The sequence below is a fragment of the Prosopis cineraria genome, unplaced genomic scaffold (assembly GCF_029017545.1).
Source record: "Prosopis cineraria cultivar Desert tree isolate PC_DT_omini unplaced genomic scaffold, ASM2901754v1 PC1, whole genome shotgun sequence".
Taxonomy (NCBI): Eukaryota; Viridiplantae; Streptophyta; class Magnoliopsida; order Fabales; family Fabaceae; genus Prosopis; species Prosopis cineraria.
This window is the reverse complement of record NW_026555332.1, coordinates 59,369,653-59,385,377: the sequence shown is the minus strand read 5'-3', so window position 1 is coordinate 59,385,377 and position 15,725 is coordinate 59,369,653. Positions and strand designations below refer to the sequence as shown.

The following is a 15,725-nucleotide window of genomic DNA, read 5'->3' as shown; positions in this document are numbered from 1 at the left end:
ATTCCATTGTGAGAAGTTCAAAAGTTTGTTCATTTATATCTTGAATGGTCATGTGGCTAATTATTAATAAGTTGTTGAGGAACTAGAATATAGTTTTCTCCACCAATTTATCGAGAAGAATAACCTAGGGATACCTCAGAGATTTGAGAATAAGGAAAACTATGGTCCAAGAGTGAGTCATGTGATCTTTGGCTGGGTCACATCTCACGATTGATGAGCTTGGGTAGTCTACAAATGGACAAAGCTCTATTTAGTGTTATTGCCCATGATTTTAGTTGAAGGAAATAAGGAGGGTATAAAGTTGGTTGATCATTGTTTATGTAAACTTATGACATGTCACATGATTATGATGTGGCAAATCGCATGGATAACGGGTCATAGTCATATGTCTAAATGTATTGTGATAATGCACCTAATATATGTGAGATGAAAATGGGTTAAATGTATAATGTGAAGTTTTGATATGTGGTTAAATATATTTTAAGAATTTAGTTTTATATGCATGTGTTAATTTACAATTGATATATAACTGTATAAAGTAGGTATAATGTTAGTTACTAAATGGCTAGACTCACCTATTTCATTTAACACTTTATAGACTTTAGCTTTGGTGCTGATAGGGAGAAGGCTTAAGAGGCTAAGAATTAGTTCATTCCTACTGTATGCCTCTAGAATTATATTGATTTTTATGCAATAGAATATTTTGCCAATTCTAGGTGGCATACTATCGCACTTGCATTATTTTATTGTAGCAATTATTCAAAATATATTTTAAACCCTGAATAATTGAGTATGATGAGAAACATATGTTGATAATATCAAAATACTAATGTAAGTATAGAAATGATGTTTTAAACATGTCATAATTAATTTATGAGTAAATGCAATGAAATTACCTCCTTTTTTGTTTTTGATGAAAAAGGGGTTAATGAGTGATTCTGTGTTAAATTGGTAATTAGATGTACGTGATGTTTTTTACTAGTAATCCTAGGTTCAATGAACATGATCTAAGTGTTAGGAAAAGCTTTTGACACTTATTTTAGGTTTTAGACACCCTTTCTTGCGAAAAATTATGAAAAGTGGTCAAAATGGGTTTAAGTATCCAACTTCTTGTAATGACTTGTCTTAAAAGTAAAACTCATGCCATTAGCTGGTCTATAAAATGAGTTTTTGTAGATACATAAATCAGGTTATTTGAATGTTGAATAGAGAATTTGGACGCATTGGCAGTTTCTCAATTTTGCTATCAAAAGCGTGCAACATGCCACACACATGGGCACCTGAGCCACTACACATGGCATAGAGAGCAATACACCACAGTGCAACATGCACAAGCCACGACACATTGCTCTATTCTATAGCAAATGAGTTGTTTATTTGTTTTCATTCTTTTTCACTTCTCTGAAGTACCTCATACTTTAGCAACTTGTTTTTACTTTAATTGATAAGTCAATGAATGATTTGAACATGTTTTAACTTTAAAAAACTTAAGATCCCTTGATTTAGAATAAAACTTGGTAATCTCTTTTATAGGTTAATATTTTGATTACCATAAGTTTTATTGGTTATTTGTGGTTAGTAGTGAGGGATTTTACAATATACATGGGACAATGCATTATGATTGGGAGAGTTGTAATGAAAGAATGATTAGAGAAGGAATATCTCTTACAAGACTAGTTAGATTGATTTCATTATGTATTAGATGAATTGATACATATAGTTTATATGTACATTTCATATTTTCTATGATCACTGAAGTATTTTCAATTAAAATTGTAAAAAATAGTTGTAAAATATTTGTAAGGAAGTTGTAAAATTAGGTATTTCAATTACAAATTACTGGAACAATCTCTTAGAATAATAACTTGGTTACTTTCAAGTTTAAAAATTCAAAGTATCTCCAATTAAAATTGTGAAAAGTAATTGCAAAGTATTTGTAAGAAAGTTGTAAAAGTGGGTATTTCAATCACAAACTACTAGAGTGATCTCCTAAAATAATAACTTGGTTGCTTTACAAATTTAAAAATTTAACTTGTTTTCAATTAAAATTACTAAAAGTAATTGCAAAGTATTTGTAAGAAAGTTGAAAAAGTGGGTATTTTAATCACAAATTACTAGAGCGATCTTCTAAAATAATAACTTAGTTGCTTCGTAAATTCAAAAATTCAATGTGTTTTCAATTAAAAATTGTGAAAAATGGTTGCAAAATATTTATAAGGAAGTTGCAAAATTGAGTATTTCAATTACAAATTATTGGAACGATCTTTTAAAATAATAACTTGGTTGCTTTGCAAGTTTAAAAATTCAACAATGTGTTTTCAATTAAAATTGCAAAAATTATTTGCAAAGTATTTGTAAAGAAGATGCAAAAGTGGATATTTTAGTTGCAAATTACTAGAGTGATCTCCTAGAATAATTACTCGATTACTTTGTAAGTTTAAAAATTCAACATGTTTTCAATTAAAACTGTAAAAAATAGTTGCAAAGTACTTGTAAAAAAGTTGCAAAATTGATGTTTCAATTACAAATTACTAGAGTGATCTTCTAAAATAATAACTTAGTTTCTTTGCAAGTTCAAAAATTCAATGTATTTTCAATTAAAATTGTAAAAAGTAGTTGCAAAGTATTTGTAAAGAAGATGCAAAAGTAGGTATTTCAATTGTAAATTACTAGAACGATCTCCTAAAATAATTACTCGGTTTCTTTGCAAGTTCAAAATTCAACATGTTTCCAATCAAAATTGCGAAAAGTAATTACAAAGTATTTGTAAGGAAGTTACAAAATTAGGTATTTCAATTGCAATTATTGGAGCTATTTTATAGAACAATAACTTGGTTCCTTTACAAGTTCAAGAATTTAGTAAAATGTTTCCACTTAAAATTTTAAAAATAAGTCACAAATTTATCCCAAAGAAGTTATAAAATTAGACATTTTATTTACAAATTACCGATGCTATCTCCTAGAATAATAACTTGTTTTCTTTACAAGTGCAAGAATTCAATAGTTTTTTTACTTAAAATTTGAAAAGGAGTTGCAAATTCATCTTAAGGTAGTTGCAAAATTAGGTATTTAAGTTGGAAATTACTAGATGTATTTCTTACAACATATAACCTAATTGCTTTTCCTCTTAAAATTGTGAAAAGAATTTATAAAGTCTTTGTAAGAAAGTTGCAAATTCGGGAATTTAAGTCTAAACATTACAGATTAAGAGAGTTCCCAATTAAAATAGGGAAAGACAATTGTACAAGCCATCAGACATTATAATTACATTGTACACACATCATTAAAGTTTATTTAGACTTTTTCTCTACCCTTTTTGATCAGTTAGCTACTAAAATAGAGGCAAAAACTTGATTTCTTGTGTGATTAACTAGCCACCATACCACTTCATAAAAAACAAAAGTCTAAGCACAACATTAGATTGGATTCTTTATCTCGGCTCAAGAATTCTTAAACTTGTTTAGAATTAGAAAGTGCCACAAAAAGGAACACTAAAGTTAGGGAAAAGAATTTAACAAAATCATTTATGCCATAGACAAATCTATTGCATGAAAAATTTCTTCCAAAAAACATCCAAAAGGCAAATCCATCAAAACTGCATTAACTAATAAAAATTCATTGATCTAATACTATACAAGCCTAATTTCTCAAAATCTTCCTTTTTTTTTTGACAACCTCTGCAAAATAGGAGAACTGCCTATAGAACATCACTTTCCTGTTTTAATTTGTTGCCAATAAAAAATGTATTGACAACAAATGAACTATTGGATTAATCCTTTTTCCATTCCCTAATGAATGTATTATTTGGTTTGTGTTCCTTTTGTTCCAAGATGAACGATCATATAGCAAAAGGAGATAGTAAATCTATAGGGTGGAAATGTGAGGTTAGGGTGTTGAAATTTAAGCAAGTCGTGAATTTAAATCCTAGATTATACAAAATATAATAGTTAAAGAGCCCTTAAATCTAGACTGAGAACCCTACCTTCTATTGGTGTTTAGGGCGTGTCCTGCAATTTGGAAAAGATGGGTTTGGATTACTAAGGAAAACAATGCATTTGGGTTTATCTACTGACTCTTTCCTCTTGTCCTCTTTGTGTGCAATAGGGCTATCTCTTAATCTTCTTTGTTCTCTCCACATGTGACGTTTCTGTCCACATTCTAAAGCTCTAAATCTTTTCCAGTGTGATGTTGCAATCTATGGGTTGAGATTTTGGAGGAAATGAGAAACTTAAGTGAGCGTATTTAAGTAATTTTATTTTTCTTATCTATTCCTCTTAAGGACCTTGGAACTTTATTAGTATTTAAGAATATGTTGGGCCTTATGTTGAATTAAATTAATCTTTTTTGGACCTTTTTGTCATTTCAAATCTTTAAAATAAAATACTTTTGGCCACAAAATCTTTAGAAATTTAGCTTATGTAGATATATAAATTTTTTATATCCTTTATAGATATAACAATTTTAGGATTTTTTTTACTAATTTTATTATTTTTAAAAATTAAACTTAATATATTAATATTTAAGAATGTTTTTTTTTCAATATTTTAAAATTCAATGTAAGAAATTTTTGTTTATGAAACTAAATGTATTAAGCTTAAAGGACGAAAAATATTTTATAAAATTAAGAAATTAAATTAAAATTATATATAAAATTATAGGATCAAAAGTGCAGTCTAGCATGAGATTAAGGACTATTTAATTAACCTAATAAAATATTAAAAATTAAAATAATAGAAATTAAATTTGATAGATCAAATAAATAACTCCTTCAAGCAGAAGGGAGTAAAAGTTACATTTTTTATTTAAACAATTTTTTATTTATATTGTTTTAAAATAATTTATTTTTTAAGGATTTGCAATTAGACATGGTGTAGATGGCAGTAAATTTTGTAGTAAACAGTTTATACATTTTTAATATATATTGTATAAGAAAATTTACCGAAAATTTTATGTTCATTTTTATTTAGAATAGATTTAAAATTGTATGGGCTGAAAAATTGAGGAATAAAATAAGATGTCTTTTTCATTTTAAATACGTGATACCGAAATTTTATTTAAATTTAATAATTTATTTTTTATATTTTAATATGCACAAGATAATAAATTTTAAAATAAAAATACTATAAAATAATAAATTACAAACTATAATCATTTTTATTTATTCAATATTAATTTTTTTAATTTTTAATTTTTCATACATCACACAAGGCAAAAATCTAGTTTTATGTAAACAATTTTATCCCTTATTAATTATAATAAGTTGTTGCTATATTTTTAATTTCTAAACCTCACTTTTTATTTCATTGTGATTATTAACTTTAATTAAAAAGTAAAACTAAAAAAGCACGAATTTTTATATAAGTGTAAAAATATGAATTGCTACTCAATAAAAATGTGAAGCTAACTAACTATTATGTACAATTTGGATTTGAGGGAAGTATAACGTTAGTTAATAATTTTTTCCTAATTTGGTGTTGCTTGTACCTTTCTAATATCATTATTTGAAAATAAAATCATACACGCTCTTGAATCGATAATTCAAGCAGGCATTGAATAAACCTAAACTTATTTAAAAAATGTATATAACTAAGCCTGCCCAAATATTCACATTGCTATTTTTTTAAACAAATAATTTTTAATTTAAAATTGATTATTTTTATTATTATAAAAATATTAAATATATTTTTATGTATTTTTTAAATAAAAATATTACTTGAGTATTTAATGCCAAGTCCTAAATTTTTCTGTCATGTTTAGATTGGCCCGGATAGACCCGAGTATTAAAAATGTGCTATTTTACCTGTTATAGTCTTAATTTTTTTTAAATTTTTTTGGATTGGCTTGAATTACTGATTATTATGCCTATTTATAGAGCTAATTCTCATAGTTGCAACCATAAATAATTTAATCACTCCATCAAAATGACAAGAGGGCATAATAATAGAATTAAAAAAAATTAGTGATGTCTTAACTATTGAGCACTAAACTTGTGCCATCTCCTTTGTTTAGTTCGTATTTTACTATCAAGTCCCATGCGATGAATGCTATTGAAATGAAATCTTCCCTTATTTAATTCTTTTTTTTCTTGAATTTAAGAGGTAAGCATTAATAGTCTGAGGTTACAACTTATAAGTGTGATCAAATCCGTGATGCCCCCACTTATGAGGGAGTTCTCATGCCACTAGATTGCAAGGCCATTAGCTTATTTAATTCTAAAATATGCACTTATTATTATCCCTGTGCCATCATAGTTACCATTTTAGTTTTTTACCACTGGACATTTGAATTAAAGCTATGAATTTGCATTCGGTGCTCACTAGGAGCAATTCTAATCATTCATTTCTATCCAAATTGATCCCTATCGTTCATTTAAATTATTTTAAATATTATATTTATTAATATAAAAAAATTGATAAATTTAATAAATTTTTTCATTATCAATCTGACTAGTTCATATTTAATCTGGTAGTCCAATTTAATATTAATTTTTTTTATAATTTTATAATTTGAATATTCAGATAGACTCTGGACACTTCAAATATAATTCAGATGACCTAACTTAATATTTAAAAATTTATAAATTTTATAAATTAATCATTTAAATATACTTTAAATAGTTCATTTTTAATATTAAAATTTTTTATATTTTTTATTTTAATAAATATAATATTACAAATATGTAAAAATTAATTTAAATGACTGACAAGAATAAATTTAAATTGAAATAGAGCACCACAATTGTTGCCAGCCAAATGCGGATGTTTGAAATGAGAGATAAGAGAAGCGTGACTTCACACTTCACACGATCCATTCACACAATCTATGGAATTATCGTGCAGGTAAAAGGGGTTTCCCTTCCATCTAACCGAATAACATACGTGGCAAAGCCTCCTATAACGCATGAGTTGGATTCAAGTTATGAAATAAGGTGCAACAAATATCACTCCATTTTAAACATATAACATTCTTTCGAAGTTTTAGGAAAAATTAATACGTAATATTCTCATATTTTTTAATTTTAAATTAAGTCCCCATATTTTATTTTGTTTTAATTAAATCCTTATAATGTGATCAATTAGATATTCCAATTCTTGAAGGTTAAAATTAATAATGAATTATTAACTTTTTCCAAAATAAGAATACTTTTGGAGTTTATAGAAAACATGATTTAACAATTTTGGTCAAAATCATAGCACAATTGATTTAATATAATGTTTATATTTTTATTAATTTTTTATGACAATTCAATATGTATAAAAATTATCTAGAAAACAATCTAAATATATGAATTTGGAATTATAAATATTATGTAATTAATTATAAATCTTTGGATTAATATGCAATTTAAACCCTAAACTATAGGTCCAGGAGTGATTTGAACTCCAAACATTTAAAAGGTACATTTTGAACTTAAATAATTAAAGATGAAGTAATTTCGCTCCCATCATTAAATTTAAACAAACATCCATTAAAATGGCGCCTAATGTGTAATTTTTATCAAGCAAGGGTAGGAGAGAGTGTGGCATTAGGTGAAAATCACATATTAGGCCTCAAGTTTTAAAAAACTAACAAACATTTATTAAAATTTAACTGTGAGAAAGAAATTACTCCAACTTTAATATTTAAGATTTATAATGTACATTTTTAAAGTTTAGTTTAAATTATCCTTAAACCTATAATTCAAGATTTAAATTACACATCAATGCTAAATCTTTTAATAAAATATAAAACATTTTTATTTTATTTTTTGAAATTAAAAATTTAAGGATTTTACCTTTGGGGATTCCAAAATCAAGTGGATAAAAAATGACAAGGGTTGAATTAAAACAAAAGAGATTACATGAATCTAATTCAAAATTGAGGTAAAGTATGAGAACATGCAAATATGCTTTCCCAAAGTTTTACACTCCAATACGTGCGATTTTTGCATTGAACTTTAGGTGCGATTAGTTTTTTTTTTTTTTAACTTAAAAGGATCACAAAAATATATTAAAAATTCTTGCCTCCTTTCGTAAATAAATAATCAACTATGAAGATTAACATCAGAGTAAAATTGAGGGGAAGAAAGAGATTTCAACTGTCTAACTACTATATCTGTTAAAAAAAAAAAACTGTCTAACTACTATAGTTTTCTCAATAAATGTGTTAGATAAAAACGTCTTGTATTTAGAACAGATAGAGTAATTAAATTAGACGAAATAGTAAGATTTAAAGATAACAAACCTAGTGTTTTTGAGCCAAATCTATGCATTTTGACCATGTTCTGCAAAGAGCTAGAGGGCAAGAATTGTAGACAAAACAAATCCAGATTCTCTCACATTCACTCTTTCTCATTTTCCTCTCATTCCATCCCCACCTTTAGATAAAAAAATTACATGGTTAAATTTATTATTTTATAAAACTATTATTGCAACAATATATAAAAAATAAATAAAAGGGAGAGAATGAGAGACCAGAAGAGGGTGTGATAATTTATCAAGAAACGCTGGGCCAGAACAATACTGGGCGTGGTCTCTGATGAGGAACCAAGGAAATAGGCCTGTCCCACACACATCTCTATTGAACCTCTCATCCACAAGTCCAAGGTGGGTAGGGCTTGGGCCCAGGGAGTACTCAGAACATTCATTTTTCATTCTTTCAAGCTATTTTTGATTTAAAATGTATGACATTTTACAGTTTTAAAAAATAAAAAGAAAGTCATGATTATGCCAACGTCCTGTAACCAAAACCCAAGCATGCATGTTAGATGTAAATTTTAATGGGGAGAGGATTCTCTCCTTTTACTTCCCATTCTTTTTTTTTTTTCTCAATCAAGACTTAGATGATTGAAATTTAATTTCCTATAAAATTATTATTAAAATGTTAAATTATAAAAACATATAAACAATAAAATTTAAAATGATAAATGTTAATATGAACAATTTAAAAATGCAGTAAAAGCAAAAAAAATCAAATATTTTATAAGAGATTAAATTTATACAATCTAAAAATTTTGATTCAATGGTTAGAATTAAGAAGAGGAGGAAAAGAAGATGGGAAGGAAGAGGAGAGATTCCTCTCTCCCATACCGAGAAAAACAAAAGCCGAAGGAGAAAACAATAACCATATTTTAAATTAAATAAAATTGATAAAAAATGCTCTATATTATTCAACTGGCTTTTCCATTGTATTTTGTGTTATAATAAAAGAGGGCTGAGCTTTTATTTTTCAGTATATTGAGCAATGAGCAGGGGAGCGTGCTGATTGTATCCAAAATCCTGAAATTAGAGTTAGTGATGCAAGCGAGTCATTTTAATTAGATGAATTTAATTCGGATCGAATTTAAAATATTCTGTCATTTCTTAAAAAGGTCATGTAGATAAGCCCAGTCCCAACACCTTCAGGGTTATTTGAATTGACTTGAATACCTAAAATTTTTTAAAAAATTTTTTATTTATTTTTTGAACTAACTTTATTTTTTAAATAATTCTATTAACTATGAAATATTATTTTAAATTTAAAATGATAAAATAAAAAATAATAACTTATTAAATTTGTATTTAAGTAGCTCTATTACTATTTTGTTATATTATGTATAATTTATTCATAAATATTTTCTTTACTTATAAATTAATATCTTAATTGTTTAAATATTACTCTTATTATGGTTATATATAAATATTTTATAGATTTTAATTAAATTAAATTATTTTAATTATGATCAAATTAATCTCAATTAAATTATAGTTAAATTACTAACTTAAAATTGTTGTCTCAATTAGTTCAAAGTTTTTAATAAGTTTTTGATAAACTGTGCTTTAAAAAAAATATGAGAAAATAGCTATCATTATATTATATAAATAAAATCATTTAATTATGAGTAAAATATTATTTTTTTAAAATTATTTTTAAAAAATTTTTATATTATTTAACCTCTACATTTAAGGATTATTTATTTTAATTTATTCTTAATTTTTAACTAAATCTAATGTAGATAATAACGAAATAATTATCTAAAAATATATTTTATTATTTTATTTAGTAGTAGAATCAGGAATTTTTTCATGCTCAAATTTTATTTTTAAAATTATTTTAATTTTATTTTTACTTTAAAATTAATTATCTTATTTTATAAAAATATAAAATGTATATTTTAGATAACAAATAATGTATGAGACTCAATTTTAAAAAAAAAATGGATCTTAAAATATAAAAATTAATATTAAAATATATTTTAAATATTATTTTAAGATATTTTATTGATTAAAAATAATAAAAAATAAAAATAAAAATATTTAAAAATAATTATAATAATGCATTGAAATATATGATATTATAGTATAAAATGATATAAAATTTAAAAAATTAATGAATATTTATTATATTTTAATGAAATTTATTTCTTTAATTAGATAGTTAGGTTAAGCTTGAATCTATTTAAATTTGACTTTGAATTTTTTTAAATTTATTCAAATTGTGAAAATAAGCACAAATATTAAAAAAATATTAATTTTTTAAATTTGATTCTAAACTTTTTGGGTGTGTTGGGTTAGTCAGTTCCACTTGAGTCAAATTTTCAAATTACCGACTCTAGCTGAAATGAAGTCGCATTTCTTATCCAATGCCTCATTTTCAACGCTCATTATGCAATTGATGACTCCCCAGCTGCCCCATACCGAGGGTGAAGTGCGGGCCCCACGAGCCAGTGAGACAAAGGGGTGTGGTGTTGACTTTTGGGCGGTGAGATCGTCAAAGTTTTGACAATAACACCAAAAGGTGACCTCCCCGATGTGGTTGTCTGGCCTTCCCATTCCCAGTCAGCGACGCTTTGACCCTTGTCTCTTTCCCCGATACCCCCACATGCCAAACCCGTCTTCCTCGCCGCCTCCCTGCTTTCTCCCTCTTTTCAAACCACGTCCCGTCTCGGGATTCACCTCCTCGTTAATAAATCTGCTTCCAAACCACGCAGACGCAATCGCCGGCAAGCCGTTAAACACTTGAACCCTGCAAATCATCCCAGAAAGCAGAAACTAGCTCTGCCTCACAGTCACAGTGACACTCCCCCAAAATGGTCGTGAGTTAGTCCGGTTTCGATCCCTTTTTATTTATTCTAGAAAATGTTTTTGAGGGCTGACTTCAATTGTTGTAGGAATGGAAGAGGAGCGATCAGATACCGGCATTCGGGAACTGGGATTTGGCGAACGAGCTGCCCATCACTCAATACTTCGAGAGCGCCAGGCAGGCGGGCCTGGTTCGTCACAGCTCGTCGTCGGGAGAGAGCGATCTCTACGCCCTCGATTCTAAGAATCACGCGCCTCCTAAAAAGGTTCGTTCCGTCTATCCTCGAACCTCAGAGTAGCTATGGGTTTTCGTATTAAAAAGAAGAGGAATGGGGACGTGTGTGTGGGCGCAGGCGAGGAGGAAGAGGAGCTCCAATGTGAAGGAGAACGGGAACATGAATGTGAAGAAGCAAGGGAAGGTGTGGGACGTGAGGGAGCCGCCGCCGAGACGGCCGAAGCCCGTGGACCAGGATCTCTATCAGATCCCTCCCGAGCTCCTTCGCACTCCCAAGCGGGTCTCTATCTCCTTTGCTCTCATTCATTCATTCATTCATTCATTAATTTTTTCATATGCGTGTTCATTGGTAGATTAGAAGGATGCATTCATTCGTCTCATGGTTTTTTTGGAATGTGGCGTGGCAGGGTAGAATGCTGGGATTCATTTCCAGGTGCCTGGTCCCCAGTGGCTGCGTTTCCTGACGATCCTTCTTGGTTATTAATTTCCTGCGGGGCTTTTGCTTTCGAATTTGATTTGTACTAATTGGAGAGGGTGGTCATGTGAATTTATGGGTGCAGCCTCTAAACCCAGGATAGTCCCTGTGTTCTTTTTTAGTTTTGAATTATTAGCCATCCGTTTTCTTTTTCACTTTTTGGCCACTACCCTTCGCTTTTAAAAAACAAAGCAAATTCATTATAACTCTACTTAATCTTTCATATTCCATTTAAATATAAATTTAAGGGATGATGAAACTTTAGTCTTTCAATTTTTTTTTCAATTATCGGTTTGGTTTCTTAAATTTAAGTTTTATTATATTGATTTTTTTATTTTTTAAAAAATTAATGTGAGTTTTTTAAATTTTAAAATATAAATTAACTCTCCAAATAATATAGTGTATAAATTATATTGATGATTGGCATGTGTATATAGTTATGTGAAAATAAATTAACTTTCAAACTATTTTAATTTTTATTAATATAATTTCTTACAATTCTCTTATATTTTAAAATTTAAAATTTTGGAGTCTCTTTTTTCCAACTTTAACAATTATATTTATTTTCATTATTTTATATAATTATCATCAATATTTTTTTATTTATGTCAATAAAATTTAGCGATGTAATATCTTTTAAAAATAATAATGATCAAATCAATTATTGAAGTAAATTTAAAAAGATTAAATTAATAAAAATTAAATTTAGATGATCAAATTAATATCTGAAATAAATTTCATGGCCTAGAAGTTACAATATCCCTGAATTTAACCTTTACGAATTAATTTTAATAAATGCGGTATCTTTGTCGAACGTAAATCAAGATCTATATATATATATATATATATGATACAGTCCAAATTAAATGTATTGTTCTCATGTTACAATAATGCAATTTATTTCAAAATCCACGTGGTGTACATAGGAAGACTTGAACTTCTTTTTGATAGAATATTACATAAAATGACAGTGAAGTTATTTTTTTAATATAAAAATAAATTGATGAGATTATTATTTCTTTCCTTTGTTTTTGCCAAAACTGTATCTCGTGAGTCGTAACTCTGGATGCAGGGTCCTGCTTAGAAAAAGGTTTGTATTTTAATTTTTAAGAATTCCTTCGTCTAACCCCCCCTTTTTTTTGTAATGAAGTGGAAATTCATTAAATAAGTATGTGCAAGATTACATAAGCAGGAATTTAAAAGATTAACTTCTTGCGCTTTAAAAGTAGCATCAACTAAATTACAAACAGATAAAATTAAGTTTTGGAGGGGAGGAGGGGGCGTTTCGTCTACCCCTTTTTCACAAAGTGTTTGTACTTTCTACAGTGTTCCCACTTTAAACATTATCCACTTTGTATGTAAATTCACAAAGTTTTGGTTAGTTCAAAATATCTCTCTTATTTCTCACTCTAGTAAATTGAAACCCGTGGCTAAGAAATTATAATCAGTATCCTTAATACTTTAATTTCTATGTAGCAAAATACGCTTATGATGCTTTAAATTTCATTATGTAGTGTACTTCATTTCGGTCCTTTTATTTTGTTAAGTTTCTTTTTTATTGAAATCTGGCCCCATCCTAAAAACCGTTAAATGAACATAAATGTATTGCATACCATCGGCCGAGATTGGAAAACGGGCCAACCTAACTTCAAAGAAACAATCCTTGGCAAGCTTGAGTGGTTGGGTTTGAAACGTTTGTTTTCCTTTTTAAATCATGATGTGTAAGGCCGGGCCTTACAGTTCGCGGGCTCGGTGCCAACTGAGGCCTCAAGCCTTTTTAATTTTTTTAAATTAGATATATAGAATAAAACAAATTAGATAAAAATATTGAATATCAATTCATTAGAGTTCCAAAATCATTGTTCAAATTCCCAAAATCAAACCAACTAAAACTAAATGAGTTAAATAAATCTTTTCCAAATGTTAATTAAATAATAACAACATTATCATCTTTATCACTATTATCTCCAGTATCAATAATATTTGATTATATTTTACTATGAGTTGGTTTTCAAGTAGTAAAATTTCAAGATTTTTTTTTATTATGGAAATAATTTTTCCATTTTTAAATCATCTCCCTCATCATTCATTCAATATTAATAATTTTACATAAAAAGTATAGACAAGCTTAAATGGATCTATCACCTTAACCCTAGAAGGTCAACCCATTTAAGCCTAATTAAGTATTGATGGATATAAAATACAAACCTAATCCTTCACTTAAATGAAATTAAAAAGGATTGGCTAGGATAGCCAAAAATTTGGGTTGCCGGATGGCCTTTTTGCTGGCAAAGTTGGGCCAGCCTGACAAAAATTGGGGATTGAAAAAATTCAGTCCAAACTCACATGTATATGTGCTAGTAAGCCTGTGGGCCAGCTTACATAATATATGTTTTTTGAAAAAATTCTAAAAAAAAAAGCTATGCATATTATAAAACTTGATAATATAATTTTAACTCATTTTCACACGACCATGACTATAATTGGCCAAATAACCACATCACAACTCGCAACAAAAGCTCCATAAATAGGTTCAATATTCTAATTTTATCCTATTTAATTTTCATACCATTTAATTTTTAGTGTCTCCCTCTATTTTTTTTTCATTTTAAAAAGAATGAATTTGTGATAAATTCAAAATTGGATGTAATTTAAATAATTAATGAAACAAATCAAAATGATAGTTTTATTCCCCTTTTTTTCCACTTCAAGAATCATTCAGTATTAAGGTTAATATAATACTTAATCAGATTCCCAGTAACAGGAAAATGGAAAAAAAAAATTAAAGAAAAAAGCACGCACCCAATAAAAAAGAAGTTAATATAATACTCAAACAATTAATCAGATGAGCCGAGTAAATGTTGGAACTAGAAATCGATTAGTCTTTTTGCTGATCCCTGCCTCCCTCTAGGTCTCGAAGTTGTGCTTTCAAGTTTTCAACAAAGATAGCAATGAAGCAGGGGAGCGAAGAGAGCTACACCGAGGGTCGGAAAAACATAAAAGGACAATCGGAGAAGAAGTCATCTTCAGGCTTCCTCTTCTGTTGTCGAACTATAGAATGTGGAAGCTGAAGTGTGATGCGTGCTCTTAGAGATGAAGTTGAAGCCTTGGGGGTGCAGCACGACACAAACTCGACTAATAATTTCAAAGCTCGACTTGAGACGCAAAATCTTCAAATCAAGACCGAGGGAGGGTAGCAGCCGAGGACTAAGTAAGAGGGTTTCAGTTTCATGGCGAGAGGACAGCACAGCACAGCAAGAAAAAATGGACTTAGGAAAATTACAAAATTGCCAAAAAAAAAGGGTTCACGCAGGCTGAGTTGTACTAGCTCTTTTTTTTAAAAAAAGAGCCCATTATCGTCCAGTTATTTGGATTTAAACATTCGCAAGTTGTGCCATGCCGTGTTTAACCGCCAACAAATCAGTGTCATTTTCTATCTATTAATTTCATATTTAAATACTAAACAATTACATCACAACTTATCACATTACGTGTTGCACATCAACCTGTGTGTAAAACTCATCGCTAGCCAATGGCTTTGAGGCATGCCAGATGCCAAGCCATTTCTTTGACATTATTGAGAAATTTTTAGATGGATCAAGTATACCATATCATCCATCATTTATCTAATAAAATTATTCAAATTCAATCAAATAAAATTTTATATTATTATTTTAATAATTTTATTTCTATAATAGAATGCTTATTTAATTTGTTGCATTTTCTCTATCTACTATTATTAATAATAAAATTAATTTATATTCAATATCATCTGAATCTCACAATTTTATAAGATGGATCATGGATAACGTGATGCACTGAATCTGTCTAAGAATTTTATGAAAATGATATTCCTGTCTTACATAACCTTTTTTTTTTTTTAAATTTTACTGTTATTTTCATGCTTGAAATCAATTTCTTATGTTTTATTTCATCATATCAATTATATTTATTTCACATGAATCTAATGTTCTGG

The 15,725-nt window shown here is 28.2% G+C and overlaps 1 protein-coding gene across 2 annotated transcripts; it reads left to right on the top strand.

Moving 5' to 3' along the window:
* Positions 1–10,814: 10,814 nt before the first annotated feature.
* LOC129303064 (uncharacterized) lies at positions 10,815–11,904 on the top strand. Of its 2 annotated transcripts, none has more exons than XM_054942078.1 (4): positions 10,815–11,053; positions 11,129–11,305; positions 11,393–11,554; positions 11,682–11,904. In XM_054942078.1, exons 1-4 carry the CDS (start codon positions 11,048–11,050, stop codon positions 11,736–11,738), a joined length of 402 nt encoding a protein of 133 aa, XP_054798053.1. In that variant the 5' UTR covers positions 10,815–11,047; the 3' UTR covers positions 11,739–11,904. The 2 variants fall into 2 exon arrangements, with proteins under 2 accessions (XP_054798053.1, XP_054798062.1); XM_054942087.1 differs by having other exon boundaries at positions 10,820–11,050.
* Positions 11,905–15,725: the final 3,821 nt, after the last annotated feature.